Source organism: Dryobates pubescens, chromosome 4 (assembly GCF_014839835.1).
Source record: "Dryobates pubescens isolate bDryPub1 chromosome 4, bDryPub1.pri, whole genome shotgun sequence".
Taxonomy (NCBI): Eukaryota; Metazoa; Chordata; class Aves; order Piciformes; family Picidae; genus Dryobates; species Dryobates pubescens.
In genome coordinates, this window is record NC_071615.1 from 3,044,019 (window position 1) to 3,060,897 (window position 16,879).

At 56.2% G+C, this 16,879-nt stretch overlaps 1 protein-coding gene across 1 annotated transcript; it reads left to right on the forward strand.

The window, feature by feature from the left end:
- Window positions 1–9,145: 9,145 nt before the first annotated feature.
- Window positions 9,146–13,478, forward strand: ACTB (actin beta). Its single transcript, XM_054180315.1, has 6 exons — window positions 9,146–9,267; window positions 10,684–10,812; window positions 11,129–11,368; window positions 11,876–12,314; window positions 12,571–12,752; window positions 13,122–13,478. The coding sequence occupies exons 2-6, from the start codon at window positions 10,690–10,692 to the stop codon at window positions 13,263–13,265; spliced, it is 1,128 nt and encodes a 375-aa protein (XP_054036290.1). The 5' UTR covers window positions 9,146–9,267; window positions 10,684–10,689; the 3' UTR covers window positions 13,266–13,478.
- Window positions 13,479–16,879: the final 3,401 nt, after the last annotated feature.

A 16,879-nucleotide genomic window follows, 5' to 3' on the forward strand; every position in this document is an offset into this window, starting at 1 on the left:
TGGCAGGAGAAGCTTCACCTCCACTGGGTTGGCAAGCTTGGAAACCGGTCCTGGCACAGGAGAAAGCCATCTCCTTTGCAGGCTCAGGGAGGGCTGTGGGGAGGTGACTTGTCTGCACAGCTTTGAAATAATCATGACTTTGCTGAGATTGTTTCTTTTTGATGTGTGCAGACTTCTCCCTCTGACTTTCCCTTTGCAGAAGGTCCCTTGCAGCAAGGGGAGTTGCTGCCTGTATCCCAAGGGATGTGTCTTCTCCCACTGCTCGGTCCTTGCTCCCATCTGAAGATGGGGAGGGAAAGGGCAAGGCCAAAACCAGCCCTCCTGTGCACAAGCCAATTCCCCCAAGGATGGCTGCCTCAATGAGATGTCTGCTGGCACAGCCCTGATGGAGGGAAGTGCTGGGAACTGGGAACACAGCAACTCTTGGAATTGGGATGGTGCAGCTTTCCAGGCTGTCCTGTTCCATCCCAGAGACCTGAATCCATGGGAGCAGGTGGGTGAAGTACCTTGCTCTGCACCCCCAGCATCAACCAGGAACAGCTTGCTACTGTCAGGATGTGATTAGAGCCAGTGTAAGAGAGATGCTCAGCCAAGCAGAAATGGGATGGCCAACAAACCAGGCAAGACAAATCTTGGGAGCTCCTGGCATGCTGGGCACCAGTGCAGGGTTCATTAAATAGGACTGGTGACTTATGGGAGGAAATTCATGATGCTGGTGGGCTTGTCCTGTGCTGTAAGGCTCCCCCCTTGCCCACAAGCCAATGAAGAACATCAGCCTTGCAGAGGAGCTCAGGCTGGTGGCAGATCATCACTGGTTCTGCTTTACAGGCACCTGGGCTCAAGAGGACACCTCCAAAACCCAAGGAGATGAGTGAGCGTTCAAGCTCTTTTCCATCTCAGTCCAGGGAGACTCTGGGAGCTCAGAAATGTTTTCACTGCTGAGCACAGAGTTCTCTCAGAAGCAAGCACAGGCCTGCAGCACTTCAGCAGCTCATGCCCTGGCATCTTCTGGAAGTTAACAGACAAAGCTAAAACAGGGGCTCGAGGAGGTTCTTGTCCATTGCTGTTCCTCAAACTGACACACAGTTTGCCTGCCCTGGGAATAGGGGTGCAGGGTGACCCAGGACACCCATCTGGTGGGGCATTCCAGGTGACTTTAAGGTTTGTGAGGTGATGGAGTGGGTGGTGGGTGGCAGGCCTCAGCTGCTCGCTGGTTTCTGGTTCCACTGCCTCTTTCTCCAGCTGGTTATGCAGAGACTGGGTCAGGTTTTGCCATTTAAGGCTGATTTCTCCAGGCTGAGGGATGTGCTCAGAGCTGCTGGGTAGGTGCATCCCTTGAGCACTCTACACTCATTACATGTGTGCAGAGAGAGGTGGGTGCTTGTTGGAGAGAAGGGGGTCTGTCGCCATCCCTTCCTCTCCCCTTCCCATATCTCCTGTCACCCACCTCCACAGCAGAGGAAGAAGCCCAGGGAAGGGATCTGGGTTTGGTTGCAGTGGTATACCCCATGCTGCATGGGCAGGAGAAAACCTTTCCTGGTCTTAGAAGCTGCTGGATCTGGGTAGGGGGCTGTGGTCTCACGGGGCTGGGTAAGCAGCCTCCTGCCCACCAAGCTAGCCCTGAGCAAGGAGCCTGAATCAGCTGACACTCAGGTGAAGCAGGGACACTATTCTCTGCCAGACTGTTGCCAGGACCAAGCCCAGGCTGTGTTGAGGCCAGAGCTGCCCCATGCTCAGTGCTTCCTCATTCCTGCTGCATCTTCCTCTTGCTGGTCCTGCCTTGAGCTCTTGCAAAACAAGAACTAGGGCTCCCAGAAAGTGAAAGGTGATTTGCAGCCATCTCACAGCCATGGTAGTGGTATTGGGACCAAAGGGGCTTCTGCAAAGTCCCCACAGGAAAATCACTCCCTGGTGTTCTGTGGGTGGCTTGCCTCTTCATGGGGCTGAGGAGCCATAGAGACAGCAGCCACCTTTCATGTCTCAGCCTGTTTTCTGCCTGAGCCCTGCTGTGGACCTGGTGGCTCCTGGATTTGCTTGGCTTCCTCTGCTGTTCTGCTGCCCATGAGTGGAGAGGTCTGGAAGTCACCTCTGCAACCCTCACGTGGCTCCAGCTCTGGCATGGAGAAGGGAAGAGAAGAGGAATGTGGAATTCTTGAGCCTATCTACCACGAAGGGCTGGAGCAGGCAGAGGTGTTCATACACCATTCTGCACATGCCAGCATGGGGGCCCTTGGGGGATTCCTGGGCCAGGGCAGGTGGGGAGTCCCAGGGGTGGTGCCAGTGAGTGCCACCTGTGAGCTGCCAGCCCTTGAGGTTTCAATGGGACTTAAGTGCATTTTTCAAATGTTCTCTGAGCTGATACCAGCTCCACCAGCCTGGAGGGGCTCAACACCTGCACAGGCACACAGTGCCCACGTGGCACAGCAAAGAGGGCACCTAAGGGTGGCAAAGGGACCCTGGTGCCAGGCAAGAGGTCTGATGACCCCCTCTTTGGGAGAAGGAGGGAGCTGACAACTCACAAAACCATCACACTTTCTTTTGCCAGATTTCCCTCCCACAGACTAGCCCACGGTGGGATGAAGCCTGGGATGTCCTCACTTTCAGGTCAGAGCTGGTGAGGAGGTTGCAGAGTACCTTAGTCAGGGGAGTGACAGTCAGCTCATGGCACCTACTGCTTTTGTTTGCCTTTCTCTTGAGATCTTATCTGGTGCCAGCTGGAATGTGTGAAATGAGCCAAACAAAGCACACGTGGAAATACTGTCTTGAGTGAGGGATGGAAACTTCAGGGGCAGTGGGGTGAGAAGGTAGTAAAATGCAGTGGGGATGGTGCCTCTGCACAGGGGCTTGGTGGTGGTAGTGTCTTTTCATCCCCAGTTTGTGTGTGGAATGGTCTCTGGGTGATAATGGAGGCTTGGTCTCATTGCAAGCTTTCTGGCTTGCCCCTGGCTTTGCTGCAGATCTCACTGAGAGCCGAACCACAGGGGCTAATTGGAAGCTGCATCACCCTGTGGGTCACACAGGCTCTCTCCTTCCCTGTCCACCTGTCTACCCCACTGTTATCCCTGCCATGGAGAGCAGAAACCAGCCTGCTCTGCTTGGCATTGGATGAAAACCTCCCAATCCTCCTCCCCCTACACCTGCTCCCCAGTGAGGAACCAAGGTGGGAGGACAGACGTCAGCTGGGTTTCATTTTTGGTGGCTCTTGTGAAAGGCCTGAGTGTTCTGTACAGGCTGGATCACCCCTGAGGGTTTGTTTTAACCCAGAGGAGCACGGGGAGTGGATGGGGCATTGATAAGAACAGGTCCCACTCCTCCATCGATGACTCCCTGCCTGGGGCGAGCTGCTTATGTCAGGGCTCGGCACTGGCTGCGCAAACACAGCCGGGGGCCAGCGTGGGCTGGGCTGGGGTCCAAAGTGGCACCACATCCCTCCTTCTAGGAATGGGCAAACCCTCCCTTGCCTACCTGTTCCCTGAGCATGCCCATGCCCTCGGGTGGAGGAACTGGGTGCAGGTCTGGGGCTGACAGAGGGGTGAGGGTTCTTGTTTGTGGGGGTGTTCAGGGCTGCCCCAGCCACCGTAGCACAGCTGTCCCAGACTTCCCTTCCAGTTAGCCTCTAAGTCAAAGTGACCCTCAATTGCTAGAGATAAACGGGGATTACACCCCAAAACCAAAGCAGAATTGCTTGCAGAGTCAGAAGTGCTCTTAATTACTTGGCCTGGGTGGCAGAGCTGTCCCAACTGGTCTCTGCCAGCAGCTCCACTCCCTCTCCTCCACTTCCCACATGGAAAACAAAGGCAGAGCTCTTGCTTTCCTCTCTGAGGTGGAACAGGTCACTTCTTCCAAAGGCTTGAATCCCTCAGATGGAAAGTGCCTTTAGCTCAGCAGAGATCAAAGGCAGTTTCCTGGTATGCTTGGGTAGCCCAGGGTCTCTTTCATTTCCTAGGTACAGTACACGCAGAAAACTCCATCCAGCTGCCTCCCTGCCTCCTTCCTCAGTGACCAAGAGAAATCAATTCTCAGAGTAATGAAGAAGCAGCTGAAAATACACCACAGAGCTTGGTGGAGTGCTGGGTAACACGTGTAGGAGCCTTTTGGTGTGCCAAGGAACCAAACCCAGGCGAGCATCCTCTGGGGAAAGTCCCCCCTGGGGCTGTGTCACAATGGAGGAGGTCATTCAGTGGCATTTGGGAAATGATGTGGGACCAGAGGACTGAGCCTCGCAGGGACAATCAGCCTTTTCTCTTCCCCTTTTGCTTTTAGCTGGAGGAAATATTCCCCAAAGCTGATGCAAGTTCTGGCTGGAGGGGAAGGAGCTGCCCTGGCTGGTCTCAAACCCTTCAGGGAAGGTCCTCTCCTATGCAAGGAGGCCAGCGTAGGGTTTTAGCTTATAGCTGTCCCATTGTTGTGCGAGAAGTGGACCCCAAAGATGCATGGGGTGGCCAGCAGGGCTGAGTCTGGGAGCCTGGCCAGCATTGCCCTGGGGTCTGGCTGTGCCAGTCTAAGCATGATGTGCTGGGGAGTGACCTTGGGCTGAAAACAATTCAGTGCTTGGGCCTCAGCGACTCTCGCTGTCAAGGTCAACCAAGATCACACCAGCAGCACGTTTAACTGGTGGGGGAAGGGAGGGTTTTGCTCTGCTCCAGCTGAGCCAGCCTGGCCCAGGGAGATTGGGAGCATGGTATGGCTGCTGAGGATCAGGAAGGAGCTGGGCAGAAGATGCCCAGCCTAGGCACTGGCTGCCAGCTGCTTACCCGGCTGCCTGCAGGGCTGGGAACAAAGTCCTGAGCTCCTGCTGCTGGCGTGGGCTGGAGAACCCTGGGGCCAGCATCACGATCTGGAAATGCTGGTGCAGGGATCAGCGATGAAGGGGCTGGGGAAGGCATGGGGACATGAAGAAATGGTGCTGGAGGCATCAAGGACAGGCATGGCTGGGGAAATGGGTGGAGAAAAGCGCTGTTCAGGGCTTCAACCCCTCCAGCAAAGTCCTGTTCTCAGGGACAGCAGGCTGTAAAGCAGGCATGTGGCCCCATCTGCCACCTCTGCTACCTGAGCAGGGCTGTGCCCTATCCAGCAGCCTCAGCAAAACCTGGCACAGGCTGTCTGTTGGTGCCCTGATGATGGAAAGTGGTGAATTCATCCAGTTTTCCAGTGGGATATGATATAATGATTTGCTTCCATTGTGGATAGGATTGATGCTTGATGCACCGACAGCCTGTCCCTGTGGACTGGGGGAGAATGGTCCCTTGGACAAGGAGGTCTGCAGAGGGAAAGGCATTCATCTCCCCTGGTAAAAGGCAGTGATAAATTGGAGAGAGCTGGAGGATCAATACAAAGGAGCAGGAACCTCAGGGAGGGATGTGTGGGAGAGGAGGGTCTGCAGCTCATTGGAGATGAGCTTGCATCAGGGATGCAATGCAGTGAATCAGAAAAATGTCAGGGGCTGGTTTGCTTCAGGTTTTAACACTGAGAGAGGTGGAGGCTGTGCTGAGGCCTCTGAACATCTCCAACAGGGGAGGTGGGCCTGGGGAATCCTGCTCAGATTTTACCTCCTGCACATTCCCATTGCAGCTGGTGCTGTAAGGAGTGAATTGAAAAAGAGGAAGGTGCTGGGATTGTTGCCTTGCCTGTGAAATAGGGGATGTGGGCAGTGCCCTTCCTTCTTCCCCTTGGGGAGTGGGACAGGAGGGGAAAGGCAGTGCTCTGAAAAACCTCCAGGATTTTTGATCTGAAGTGACTGGGATGATTCCAGGAGTTTCCACCCCTTTTCTCATTGTCACAACAGCAAGAGGGAGAGAATGGAGACCTGAGCACAGGGTGAGGGCAGCAATGGAGGAGCTGAAGAGGACATGCAGAAATTCAGACCAGCCCCAAAGCAGCTGGAATTGTTCTCCCCCTCCTTGACTTTCCTCTCCCCAAATGTGCAGTAGTTGCTGTCCCTGCATGAGCAAAGAGACTGCTCCAGGGGAAGGGCTGGAAGAAGTGAGTGGAAAGGAGAGCTCACATGTTGTCCCACAAGTGCAGAAATTCAAGCCTGGCTGTATCAGCCAGCGAAGGGCAGCAGGATCCTCCCCCAGACAGTTTTGTCCAGAGCTGGGGGGAGACGAGTGCCAAGGACAAGCAGGGAGAAATGAAGCAAAACAGGGAAACTTGGGAGCCTGCAATGTCTGCCCAAGGGTAACACAATGGCTGAGGAGCTCTTTGCTCGGTTCCCCTTTCACTCCTCTCTGCTCTTGCGACATCCCAGGAGCCGCCGGGAGGAGAGCCCTGAGCCCAGGCCAGTGGAGCCGGCTCGGTTCACCAAACTGTGCAGGGTGGTGAGCACGGTGACTGGCTGGTGGCTTTGCTATCAAACATCTCCGTGGCAGGAGGAAGCTGTGGCAGCAGCTGTGTGCTGCAGGCCACATCCTGCCACCTCCAGCGACGCCAAATCCTCCTGCCCTGAAAGCCAGGAGATGCGGGCCCGGCGCTTCTTCCCGCCGGATGCTTGCAGGTTGATTGCTTTCTGATTCAGTGCCATAATCAAGAGATGCTAATTGCCCGTACTTCCCCCCACCCCCCACCTCTGCCTAATGGTCTGTCTCTTATCTGTGGCTCCCCAGCCCCACTCCACCCAACCAGCTCACCAGGAAGCAGTGGAGCATCCCATTGCTCTGGCCCATGCCCCATCCAGCTGACCAAGACCCTCCATGAGCCATGGTGGCCTCCCCCACCTGGCTGTGACCTCCTCCTGAGGCTCCCTGTGCAAAGCCATCACCTCAGTGCTACTGTAGGACATTTCCCTGCTGCTGTGCTCTGCAGACCTCTTACCAGACCATGTGTGGACCACACTTTACACCTGCAAGGGCCGGCAGCCGTACCTGTGCCTTGTGGCTCCCCTTATTTGACGTTTAATCCTCTAATTAATAATCAGCCCTTTCAAAGTGGAGCACAAACATTAATTAATTCTCTGTGAGGTAGGTAATTAACAGCCATGACTCCCGTTTTACTGCAGGAGGAGCAGCGACACAGAGAGCTTGCACGATCCAGCCAAGGTGGCAGGGGAATGACCATGCTGAGGCACCTCTGCTCTGGCATGGCCCTGCAGAAATCCTGGCTTGCCCAGGCTGCAGCTCCTTCCACCAGGGGCTTTCTGTTGGGACAGTACCTGTGCTCTGGGGTGTCTCTGCTCCATCACCATGCCATCCCCAGAGTGAGTGGAGGGGATTGCAGGGTCCCAAGGTGGCCTGGCAGGGTGTGTCTATCACCATGGCCATCTCTGCCCTGAGGAATGTGGCATGGCCCTGAAATGGCCCAGCAGTCCCTAAGGCTCTTCTCTGTTCTCTCCACATCATCCCTTCTGAGGCACCCATCTGGGAGCAGCCATGGTGCTGGGTTTTGGGGCACCTGCACCAGGTCCTGGACAAGGCACTCCTGGGGAAGAGGAAAAGTATTGATCTCTGTGTTCCCATCCATACCTAGTGCCCCATCTCCTCCCATCCCCCCGAGTTAATTGCAAATCTCAGCAGGCTTTTGCAGGTTCATCCTGCTGCTCTTCTCCTTTGTTTGTCACACAGCAGGGAGCAATGCTGGGGAGTGGGGGAAATAACACCTGGGTCTCACACCTCGGCCAGACCATACGCTGGGGAGGGAAGTTGGTGGTTTAGGGAAGGAAATCTATCCTCCAGACCCCATCATCCTCACTGTGATCTCCACGGCTCCCTGGTGACAAAGAGCTTGCTGGAGTGGACCACAAGATCCTGGTGTCAAAGCTGGCTCCCCCCACCACGATGCCAGGCGAGGGGTGTCCCATAAAGAAGAGCTCGTTTTTACCATTTTTATTCCTTTCCAGGAGTTTTTAATCTTTTTCCCTGTCATTGCTCTTTACAGAGCACTGAGATTACACACTCGAGGTCCCCACACCAAAGTCTGGGCGCTTCCAACCGGCAACAGATTGCGAGTGGCTTCTGTACTTTACTTACAGGGCTGTTTAATTAACTTGATTAATCAGCCCGCGTTTGCACAGCGCTCTGGAGACGCAAAGCCTTCTTGTCGCTGCTGCCTGCTGCTCCGCGGATGCTGCCCTCGCCTTTATTTCCAACCAGTATTTGATGGGAACGAGCCAAGGAGGGAATTGCAGCTCGGGCAGCAGCGGCCACGTCTCCCGTTCCGACAAGCTTTGGGATTAAAGAGGACAGAAACAAATAGTGCCCAAATCTGACCAAATCGCTGCTCCCACAGTACCCCCCAGCCAGCCCCGGGACGGGATGGGGACCGGGGCCCCCTGCTTGACTCGAGCCGGTGGAGCATTTCCTTCCCCTGGGTATCGCCACTGCCGCAGGGACAGTGCCTCTAACGGTGCCCGGAGGTGGCTGCGGCGTTCCCAGCTGGGTTCAAGGGCCAAAGGCCTGGCAGCAGGCTGGCAGGAGCCCTGTCGCCGCTGCCTGCTGACATCAGCAGTGAACTTGGCCCTGCATCCTGCCCTGTGCTGGGACCTACTGGGGGGGATACTGGTGTTTGCCCCAGGTGGCAAGGGGGTGCAGGCCACTGACCCTCACTGTGGCCAGGGCGAGGGACAGCGCTGCAGCCAGGGGCAGGCAGCGGCCAACTCCACCCCTCCTCGGGGGGATCCTGCAGCACGGTGCTGCCGGGGTACCCCCTTTCCTCTCCTGGGGGGTCTGCAGCACAGCCCGGGAGCGAAGGGGCCGGTGCTGCCCCAGCCACGGGGCTTTGTGTGAGGGTTACTTTGGGTGTGTGTGTGCGCGCTGCATGGGACTAACCGGACCCCCGCGACCCCCGGTGTTGGGGGGGAAAGCACTGGGGGCCAACAAGCCCCTTCCCCAGCCAAGCAGAGTGAAACTGCGGTGGTGCTGTGTTGCCCCTACAATACCCACACCCCGATGTGCCTCACAGAGCGCCCCCCTTCCCCCCCGAGTATTTTTTTCTCTTGGCAGGGCGGGGGGTGTGTTGGAGGGAAGGGGGGGTGTGAGGGGGGGGGGGGGTCGCAGCCGCGCGCGGCGGGGCGGGGCGGGGCCGGGGGCGGGGCGGAACGAGGCGGGGAGGCGCGGCGGGGGGCCAATCAGAACGGCGCGCTCCGAAAGTTTCCTTTTATGGCGAGGCGGCGGCGGCGGCGGCCCAATAAAAGGCGGCGCGAGGCGGCGGGCGGGAGCCGCCGCGAGCTCTCTTGCCTGCCTTCCCGCGCGCGCCCGCCCCTCCCCTTTAGCTCCCGCCGCCGCTGTCGCTGCACGCCGCCGCCCGCTCCGGCTCCGACCACCGAACTCCCCGAAGGTGAGCGAGAATGGGTGGTTTTAAGGGAGGAGTAGCTTTCCTCCAGCGCTTAATAGCTGTTGTTTTTATGTTAGCTTAATTAAGCTTGGTAGAAGATGGCGTGCCCGCTCTCGCGGCGCCCTTTTGTTTGATGAGTGCGCCTGGCCCGCCGTGCGCTGCGGTATTTTGGAGGGGCATGGAAGGAGACGTTGATTTAGTGGTTGCTTGAGGACTGTTGCTTGTAGTAGGGGGGGGAGGGTCGCACCCTTGCTGCCCGTGGGGTTAATCCGCCTCCTAAGAGGATTGCTGGCGGCCGGGGGGGGGAGCGGGCGGCTCGGCTATTGTGTGCCCGGTAGGGGGGAATGGGACGCGGGGCTTTGTCTGTGCGACGCGGTCCCCCTCTAACCCCTCCTTCCGCAGCTGCTGGTGAGGGATGGGGGGGGGTTGAGGGGCCCAAGGCGCGGCTGGGCCTGGGGGCGTTGTTCCCCGCCGGGAAGGGGCGCGGTTCCCCTATTAGCTGGGCACAACCGGTGTGGCTTTTTCTTTGCAAGGGAAGGGGGAGGCAGCGGCACCACCTCTCAGGGCGAGGTGGTTGCATCGGAACAAAAGCTGCATGCAGGGGGTGTGGGGGAAGAAGAGAAGCCCCCCCTCCCTGCGCCTCCCTTGTGCAGCCAAGCTAGCCGCTCCGGGCAGCGCCTACACTTCCCAGGCTGCCCCGTGCGGGGCTGGTTCATATGCCGGCCCCTGCCACACAATCTTATCATCTCCCCTCCTCCCTCCGCCTTAGCAACGGATTAAACCGGTGCTGTCGGAGGCGCCGGCACTGAGCTCGCCCTGCTCGGGGCAGGCGGTCATTGCATAAGAGCCGGGCTTTAATCCCAGCGCGCTGCCGCCGCCTGACGGGGCAGAGCTCTGCCGGCGCTTGGCTGGCGGGCTCGGCGAGGTGGCTCCTCGCGAAGGGGGCTCTCTGCGGGGCTTTCGTGGCTCTCCATCTCCCCGAGCCGCTCTGCAGCGGGACGAGCACCCCGCAGGGGAGCGGCGCGGACAGAGGCGTCGAGCCCGGCTGGCTGGCACACGGCGGGGCGCTGGGGCGTGGCAGCCGCGCCCTGCTGGCCCCGGTGGGTGGGGCCGCCGGTACCCACCCGCCCCCCCCCAGCGAGGGCTGGCGGCGGGCGAGGCGCGGCGTGCTCCAGCCATTGCCTTTTATGGTCACAGCGCGAGGGGCGCGGGCACTTCCTTTGTCCCAAATCCCTCCGCGCCGCAGCCGGGAAGGCGTCGCCCCCTCTAGCGGGCGGAGGGCGAAGCGGTGCCGAGGCGGCAGGAAGGAAATGGGTGGGGAAGGCCTGGCGGCATCACCTTCCCGTTCCCTGCCTGCTGCCGCGGGGACGGGGCTGGGTGACCGGGGATGCTGATGTCCCCTTCTCTCTTCTTCGGCAGCCAGCCATGGATGACGATATTGCCGCGCTCGTTGTTGACAATGGTTCCGGTATGTGCAAGGCCGGGTTTGCCGGGGACGATGCTCCCCGTGCTGTCTTCCCATCCATCGTGGGTCGCCCCAGGCATCAGGTAGGTGGCTAGCGTGCTTGTAACTGGACAGAAAAGAGGGGATTTTGGTGGGGGTGGTTGTCCTAGGGGCACTGACTTTCCAGAAGCTTTTTAATTTGGCTTTATAACAAAAGAAGCTTCTGTGCTGCAGCACAATGGGTGGGGAATGCAGCCTCCTGCAGAGCTGTTGTGCAGGGTGTGTCAAGCACTTGCTGCCTGGATGCCTTTCTTGATGGAGTGGGAGAGTGACTGGGGACCCAGCTCTGGGAGAAACAGGTTATCCATCCAGTGGGGCTTTTCCTTCAGATGTACTTACTGCTTGTCCTTTGTTGTGCAGGGTGTGATGGTTGGTATGGGCCAGAAAGACAGCTATGTTGGTGATGAAGCCCAGAGCAAAAGAGGTATCCTGACCCTGAAGTACCCCATTGAACACGGTATTGTCACCAACTGGGATGACATGGAGAAGATTTGGCACCACACTTTCTACAATGAGCTGAGAGTAGCCCCCGAGGAGCACCCAGTGCTGCTCACAGAGGCTCCCCTGAACCCCAAAGCCAACAGAGAGAAGATGACACAGGTGTGTAAAACTAGAGCTTGGAGCTACAGCAGATGCTGCTGCAGGCCAGCTCTCCTCATCTATGTTGTCCTCTCTCCTCCTTCACCACTATTCTCCCTTTTTGCCATCTTTACAGGGTTTTCCTTTCCTGACCTGAGTCTCCTCTTTGCTGGACCTTGACAGGTTTTGTTTGCTCTTCTAAGCTGGCTTTCTCTGAGACCAAACTAGCAACTGTCTAACTGCTGTTTCTGACTAGACACTAATCCATTTACCAGCCTTGAGTGACTACTTTAGTTACTTGGCATTTGTTTTGTTCCTTGCTGTGACACATGGATGGGTCTGTGGTGGTGTTCCTGCTTGGGTTCTGACCTGGCAGGTGTGGGTGGAGACCAGGCAAGATAAGCATGGACTTTGAGGGGGGTGTAAAGTCTCTTATCTAGGGACAAAAGCATGGACTTGGTATAGACCTGTAGCAAGAAGTCTCTTTTTTCCTGCTGTTGACTCAACCCTTTCTCTTTATCTCCTTAGATCATGTTTGAGACCTTTAACACCCCAGCCATGTATGTAGCCATCCAGGCTGTGCTGTCCCTGTATGCCTCTGGTCGTACCACTGGTATTGTGATGGACTCTGGTGATGGTGTTACCCACACTGTGCCCATCTATGAAGGCTACGCCCTCCCCCATGCCATCCTCCGTCTGGATCTGGCTGGCCGTGACCTGACGGACTACCTCATGAAGATCCTGACAGAGAGAGGCTACAGCTTCACCACCACAGCCGAGAGGGAAATTGTGCGTGACATCAAGGAGAAGCTGTGCTACGTTGCCCTGGATTTCGAGCAGGAGATGGCCACAGCTGCCTCTAGCTCTTCCCTGGAGAAGAGCTATGAACTCCCTGATGGCCAGGTCATCACCATTGGCAATGAGAGGTTCAGGTGCCCTGAGGCCCTCTTCCAGCCATCTTTCTTGGGTAAGTTAACTCTTAAGGGTTCCTTTCTGTAAAGGGTGACCTGGAGACCGTGTCAGCCAGTTCTGTGTTACTGCTGGTCTGTAGAAAGGTTTTTGTTGTCTCCTCAGTTAGCCTCAGCTCCAGCCTGTCAAGAGCTGTGGTTTTGTAGAGCGTTACCCCTGAAAGGGCTGATGGTTTCTTGGTTGCCCACAGTAGCTCCTCAGGCTTCTTTGGTTGGTTGAGCCTTTCCTGACTTGATCCTGCTTCTTCCTCACAGGTATGGAGTCCTGTGGTATCCATGAAACTACCTTCAACTCCATCATGAAGTGTGATGTGGATATCCGTAAGGACCTGTACGCCAACACAGTGCTGTCTGGTGGTACCACAATGTACCCTGGCATTGCTGACAGGATGCAGAAGGAGATCACAGCCCTGGCACCCAGCACAATGAAAATCAAGGTAGGATGGAGCCAGGGGAGCCTCTTGGCACCCCTTTTAATGCTGAAAAGCAGAGCGGGTGGGAGGGGGTTAAGCTCAGCTCCTGCTAGGAGAGCTAGAAGCCCTGCTGCTGTCTGGCGCGGCCTTAATGGCCTTGCCTCGACAAGATGGCATCCGCCCAACCCCCTGAATAATGGGATTAGTGTAAAGGCTGGCTGCAAGGCGGGGAGGTGGCGGGGCTGCGAGGTTGTCTTTAAGCCAGTTTGGACTTCACGGTATCTTGGCCAAGGCTAGATAAAGAACTAGACGGCTCGGCCCTGCGAGGCCACGCGTGGGTAGCAAGCGCGGAAGGACGCCGCCTTTCTGACCCGTTCCTCCTCTCTGCCGCAGATCATTGCCCCCCCTGAGCGCAAGTACTCTGTCTGGATCGGAGGCTCCATCCTGGCCTCCCTCTCCACCTTCCAGCAGATGTGGATCAGCAAGCAGGAGTACGACGAATCCGGACCCTCCATCGTCCACCGCAAATGCTTCTAAACCGGACTGTTACCAACACCACCCGCGCCCTCGTGACGAAACGAACCCCATAAATGCTCATAAACCGAGACGAGATTGGCATGGCTTTATCTGTTGTTCTTTTGTTTTGTTTTTGGCGCTTGACTCAGGATTAAAAAACTGGAACGGCGAAGGTGTCAGCAACAGTCTTGAAACGAAACCTGTCGGAGCGAACGCCCCCACCCCGCCCCCCCAGCTCCCCCCCCCAAAGTTCTACAATGCATCTGAGGACTTTGATTGTACATTTGTTTCTTTTGGGGTTTTTTTTTTTCCTCTTTTTTTTTTTTTATTAATAGTCATTCCAAATATTGTTCCTAATGCATTGTTACAGGAAGTGAACTCGCCTCTGTGAAGGCAGCAGCCCACGCTCGGAGGGAGCCGATGCCAGTCACTGGTGTTAGGTTATACTTGCTTGTCTGTAAATTATGTAACCCAACAAGTGTCTTTTTTGTATCTTTCCGCCTTAAAGAAACAAAACGAAACAAACCACACTCGATCCTCTTCTCTTCTCTTTTGTTTTTCCTCTCTCTTCAATTCGTTCAAGCAAAGCAGGCTCTGTTCCCCAGTGATAGATGTGAATGAAGGCTTTACAGTCCCCCTGCAGGGTCTAGGAGAAGTGGTGCCAGTACGTGGGGGAGGGAGGGGCTACCTGTACACTGACTTTAAGACCAGTTCAAATAAAAGTGCACACCATAGAGGCTCGACTGGTGTTGGCTCGTCATTGTCTTGCTTCTTGACAGTTACTCTCTGCTCTGATCTCACTTTGCCAGGCTGCACAGGTTGGCTATCTGGGGGTGGTTACTGGTGCTGTCTGCTGTCCAAGCCAGATGGCTGGTGATACAATGGTGAAGAGCTGAGCTTGCCAAGCCTGCATGTCTCCAAGGCTGCCCTGGGCTGTGGAGCTCTAGATACCAACCTGTGTGCAATGAGGAGCTGGGTTTTGTGGGCATCCACTGGCACTTCTTGAAATGTCTTAGTGCAGTGTGACCAGCTTTGGCTCAATGAAATTAAGTGGTGCTGGTACCCTAACCATGCACAACTGCTTTCTCCCTCAGCCAAGGCTTCTTGGGTTTGTCTCTGGCCCATGGAGCAGTCTTCTTTGTCCCTGTATCAGGTGCTTGAGCTCACTGCTCTGGCTGGCTTTTGGTCCTGGAGGGAGTCCTAGGTTCAGGCTGGGGGAAGAGTTAAGTTCTGGCAGACTGCTTGCTGGGTGGAGCAGCTTTCAGGTGAAAACAAGAGAAAGTCTTGAGAGAGGTGGAGCACATGGACTTCAGAGACCAGGGCCACTGGGCTATTAGATCCAGCTGGGCAGGGTGGGGCTGGGAAAAGGGTGTGAAGAGGGAGGAAGCTCTTGCTTGAGAGTGACACATCTCTAGGATTCCCCTTGGGCAGTGCAGGTACCTGCCTCTAACAGCCTCTCCCAACAAAGAGGTTTGCATGGATGGCTTCTTGGTTCTTTCCCCAGCTGGGCTCCTGAATTTCCTGGGAAGCTGCAGCCCTTTTTGATGGGTCAGTCTTTTGTTTCACGATAAGCAGCCGGAGTGGGGATCCTCACAGAGCTGTGCTGGGAGTCAAGACTTCGGCACAGCAAAACCTGTGCATCCCAGAAGCTGGAGCTGCTGCTGTGGAAGGGAGGAGATGGAGAGGACCAAAGCTGCCAGGTCAGGAACCAAGGAGAATCAAGTCAGGTGAGACTAAGGATTGCCGCTTGGGCAGAGCAGACCTTGGAGCTTTGCTCACAGCTGTGCTGGCTGACCAGGGCTCTTCCAGCCTCTCTTTGAAGAGCTAATGGCTGGGATTGTGTCATGCTCCCAGCAGATGAAAGGCAAGGAACAGGTTCCATTGGCTCTTTAATCCTCTGCCTGGCCTGATCCTGCTCCAGCATCCTGCTGTGTTCGGAGTGGACCTGCCGGTTTCTGCCCTTCATCTCCCCAGCCTCCACTCCAGGTGCAGTAGGAGCCTGGCAGGGCTGTAGGTGCAGACATTGGGCTGGGCAGACGTCCTACTGGAAGCACCAGTTTGCAAAAGGGGAGGTGAAACAAGTTGGAGCAAGGCCCAACCTGGGCCTCACAACCTGAGGTCTTTGGGAAATGGGGTAAAGAGGAGGCAATGGCAGCTCCTGGGGAGAGGGATGGTGGGAGTGGAGCAGGAAAAGGGCCAGGAGGCAAGAAGGGATGATGGTAACAGGTAAATGAGGCACCTTTCTTCAGCATTCCTCAGCATGGTCACTGACCACTGGAAAAATGTGTTGAGACACAAGAGAAGAGAGTATGGTGGCCATGAGGAGAAACCACAGGGCAGCAAAATGCCACAGCCAAGAGCAGCTCAGGCGGGCAGAGGTGTGGGCACAGGGAGGGTGTGAGCAATGGGCTGGTGCTGGTGGCTGGGCACAGGGGATTTGGGATGATTTTCCTGCTTCAGAGCACAGCAGCTGAGGTTTGCTGTCAGTTAATGCTTTGCAGGGTGATTTTTTTCTCCTCTCATTTCACTTGCTGTTCCAGGCCACCAGCCCTCGATAAAATGAGGCACAACCCTTCTCAATGCCTCTCCACTGCGAGGCTGTGGCCTGCACAGCTCCTCTGCAGGCTGCTCCAGCAAGGATTGGTTTATTCCTCCTCTGGGCCATTACATGCTGGAGAAAAGAATTTGGAGCCGTGCAAGGAAGTCTGTGAGCATTACTCACTGCTCCCAACTCTGGTGAGCAGGGGGGAACTTGGGGTGGTTTCCTCCCAGGAACAGCAGGCACTGGAAGAGGGTTTTGGGGTTTTTTTTTCAACCACAGTTTCTCTGTCACTGTGTTATAGGGTGCTCAGCTCTGCCCTTGCTGTTTCACAGAGGAGGGGAGATGCTGAGGGACATGTCACAGGAAGGGTGGTAGAAGAGTTGGTTAAGCCATTATCCTGGCTCTTGAAGCCACCAGTTAATGCTGGGGGGATGGAAATTTCAGCCCACCACAACCAGCTATGGACAAGACTTCAAGGAGATGTATAGGGAATCAACAGTCCCCTGGCCACCTCCTCCTCTCCAGCACACAGATAGCAGGGCACTATTGGAGGACCAGAGGGCCACCCATGGGCCAGGCTGAGCATGTCCCCCCTGCCTGGCTCAGCAGTGGTGACCTACAGGAATTTCCCAGACTGCAGAGGCAGCAGAACTTGGCTGGAAATCCTTGCAAGCATCCAGTCCTTTCTTGCCTCCCTTTAGCTGCCCAGGGGCAGCTGGCTCAGCTATAAGGAGCTGAGCAAGCATGTTTTACACCCTTTCTTCCCCCAGAGCTCTCAACTTTCCCTCTTGCTAGAGACAGTCACTGGCACTTCACCTGCAATTAAGAAGTGACCTGGAAAGTCACCTCATTGAGCTGCTTATGGAGTCAAGCCACCGCCAGGAATTAGTGACGTCCTTGGCAAAGGAGACTGTTGTGGCTCTGGGGCTTTAGCCCTGAAGGGCCTCAGTGTCTCAGAATGCTCTGTGGCTGTGGGGGGGGGTCCCATCCTCTCCTTATTGAGTGTGTGCTTCTTCAGGAGAGCTGCCAGCTGGCTGCCCACAACAGTCTCAGGAGCACCTGAACAGAAGTGATCTCCTCACAGAAATCCCCT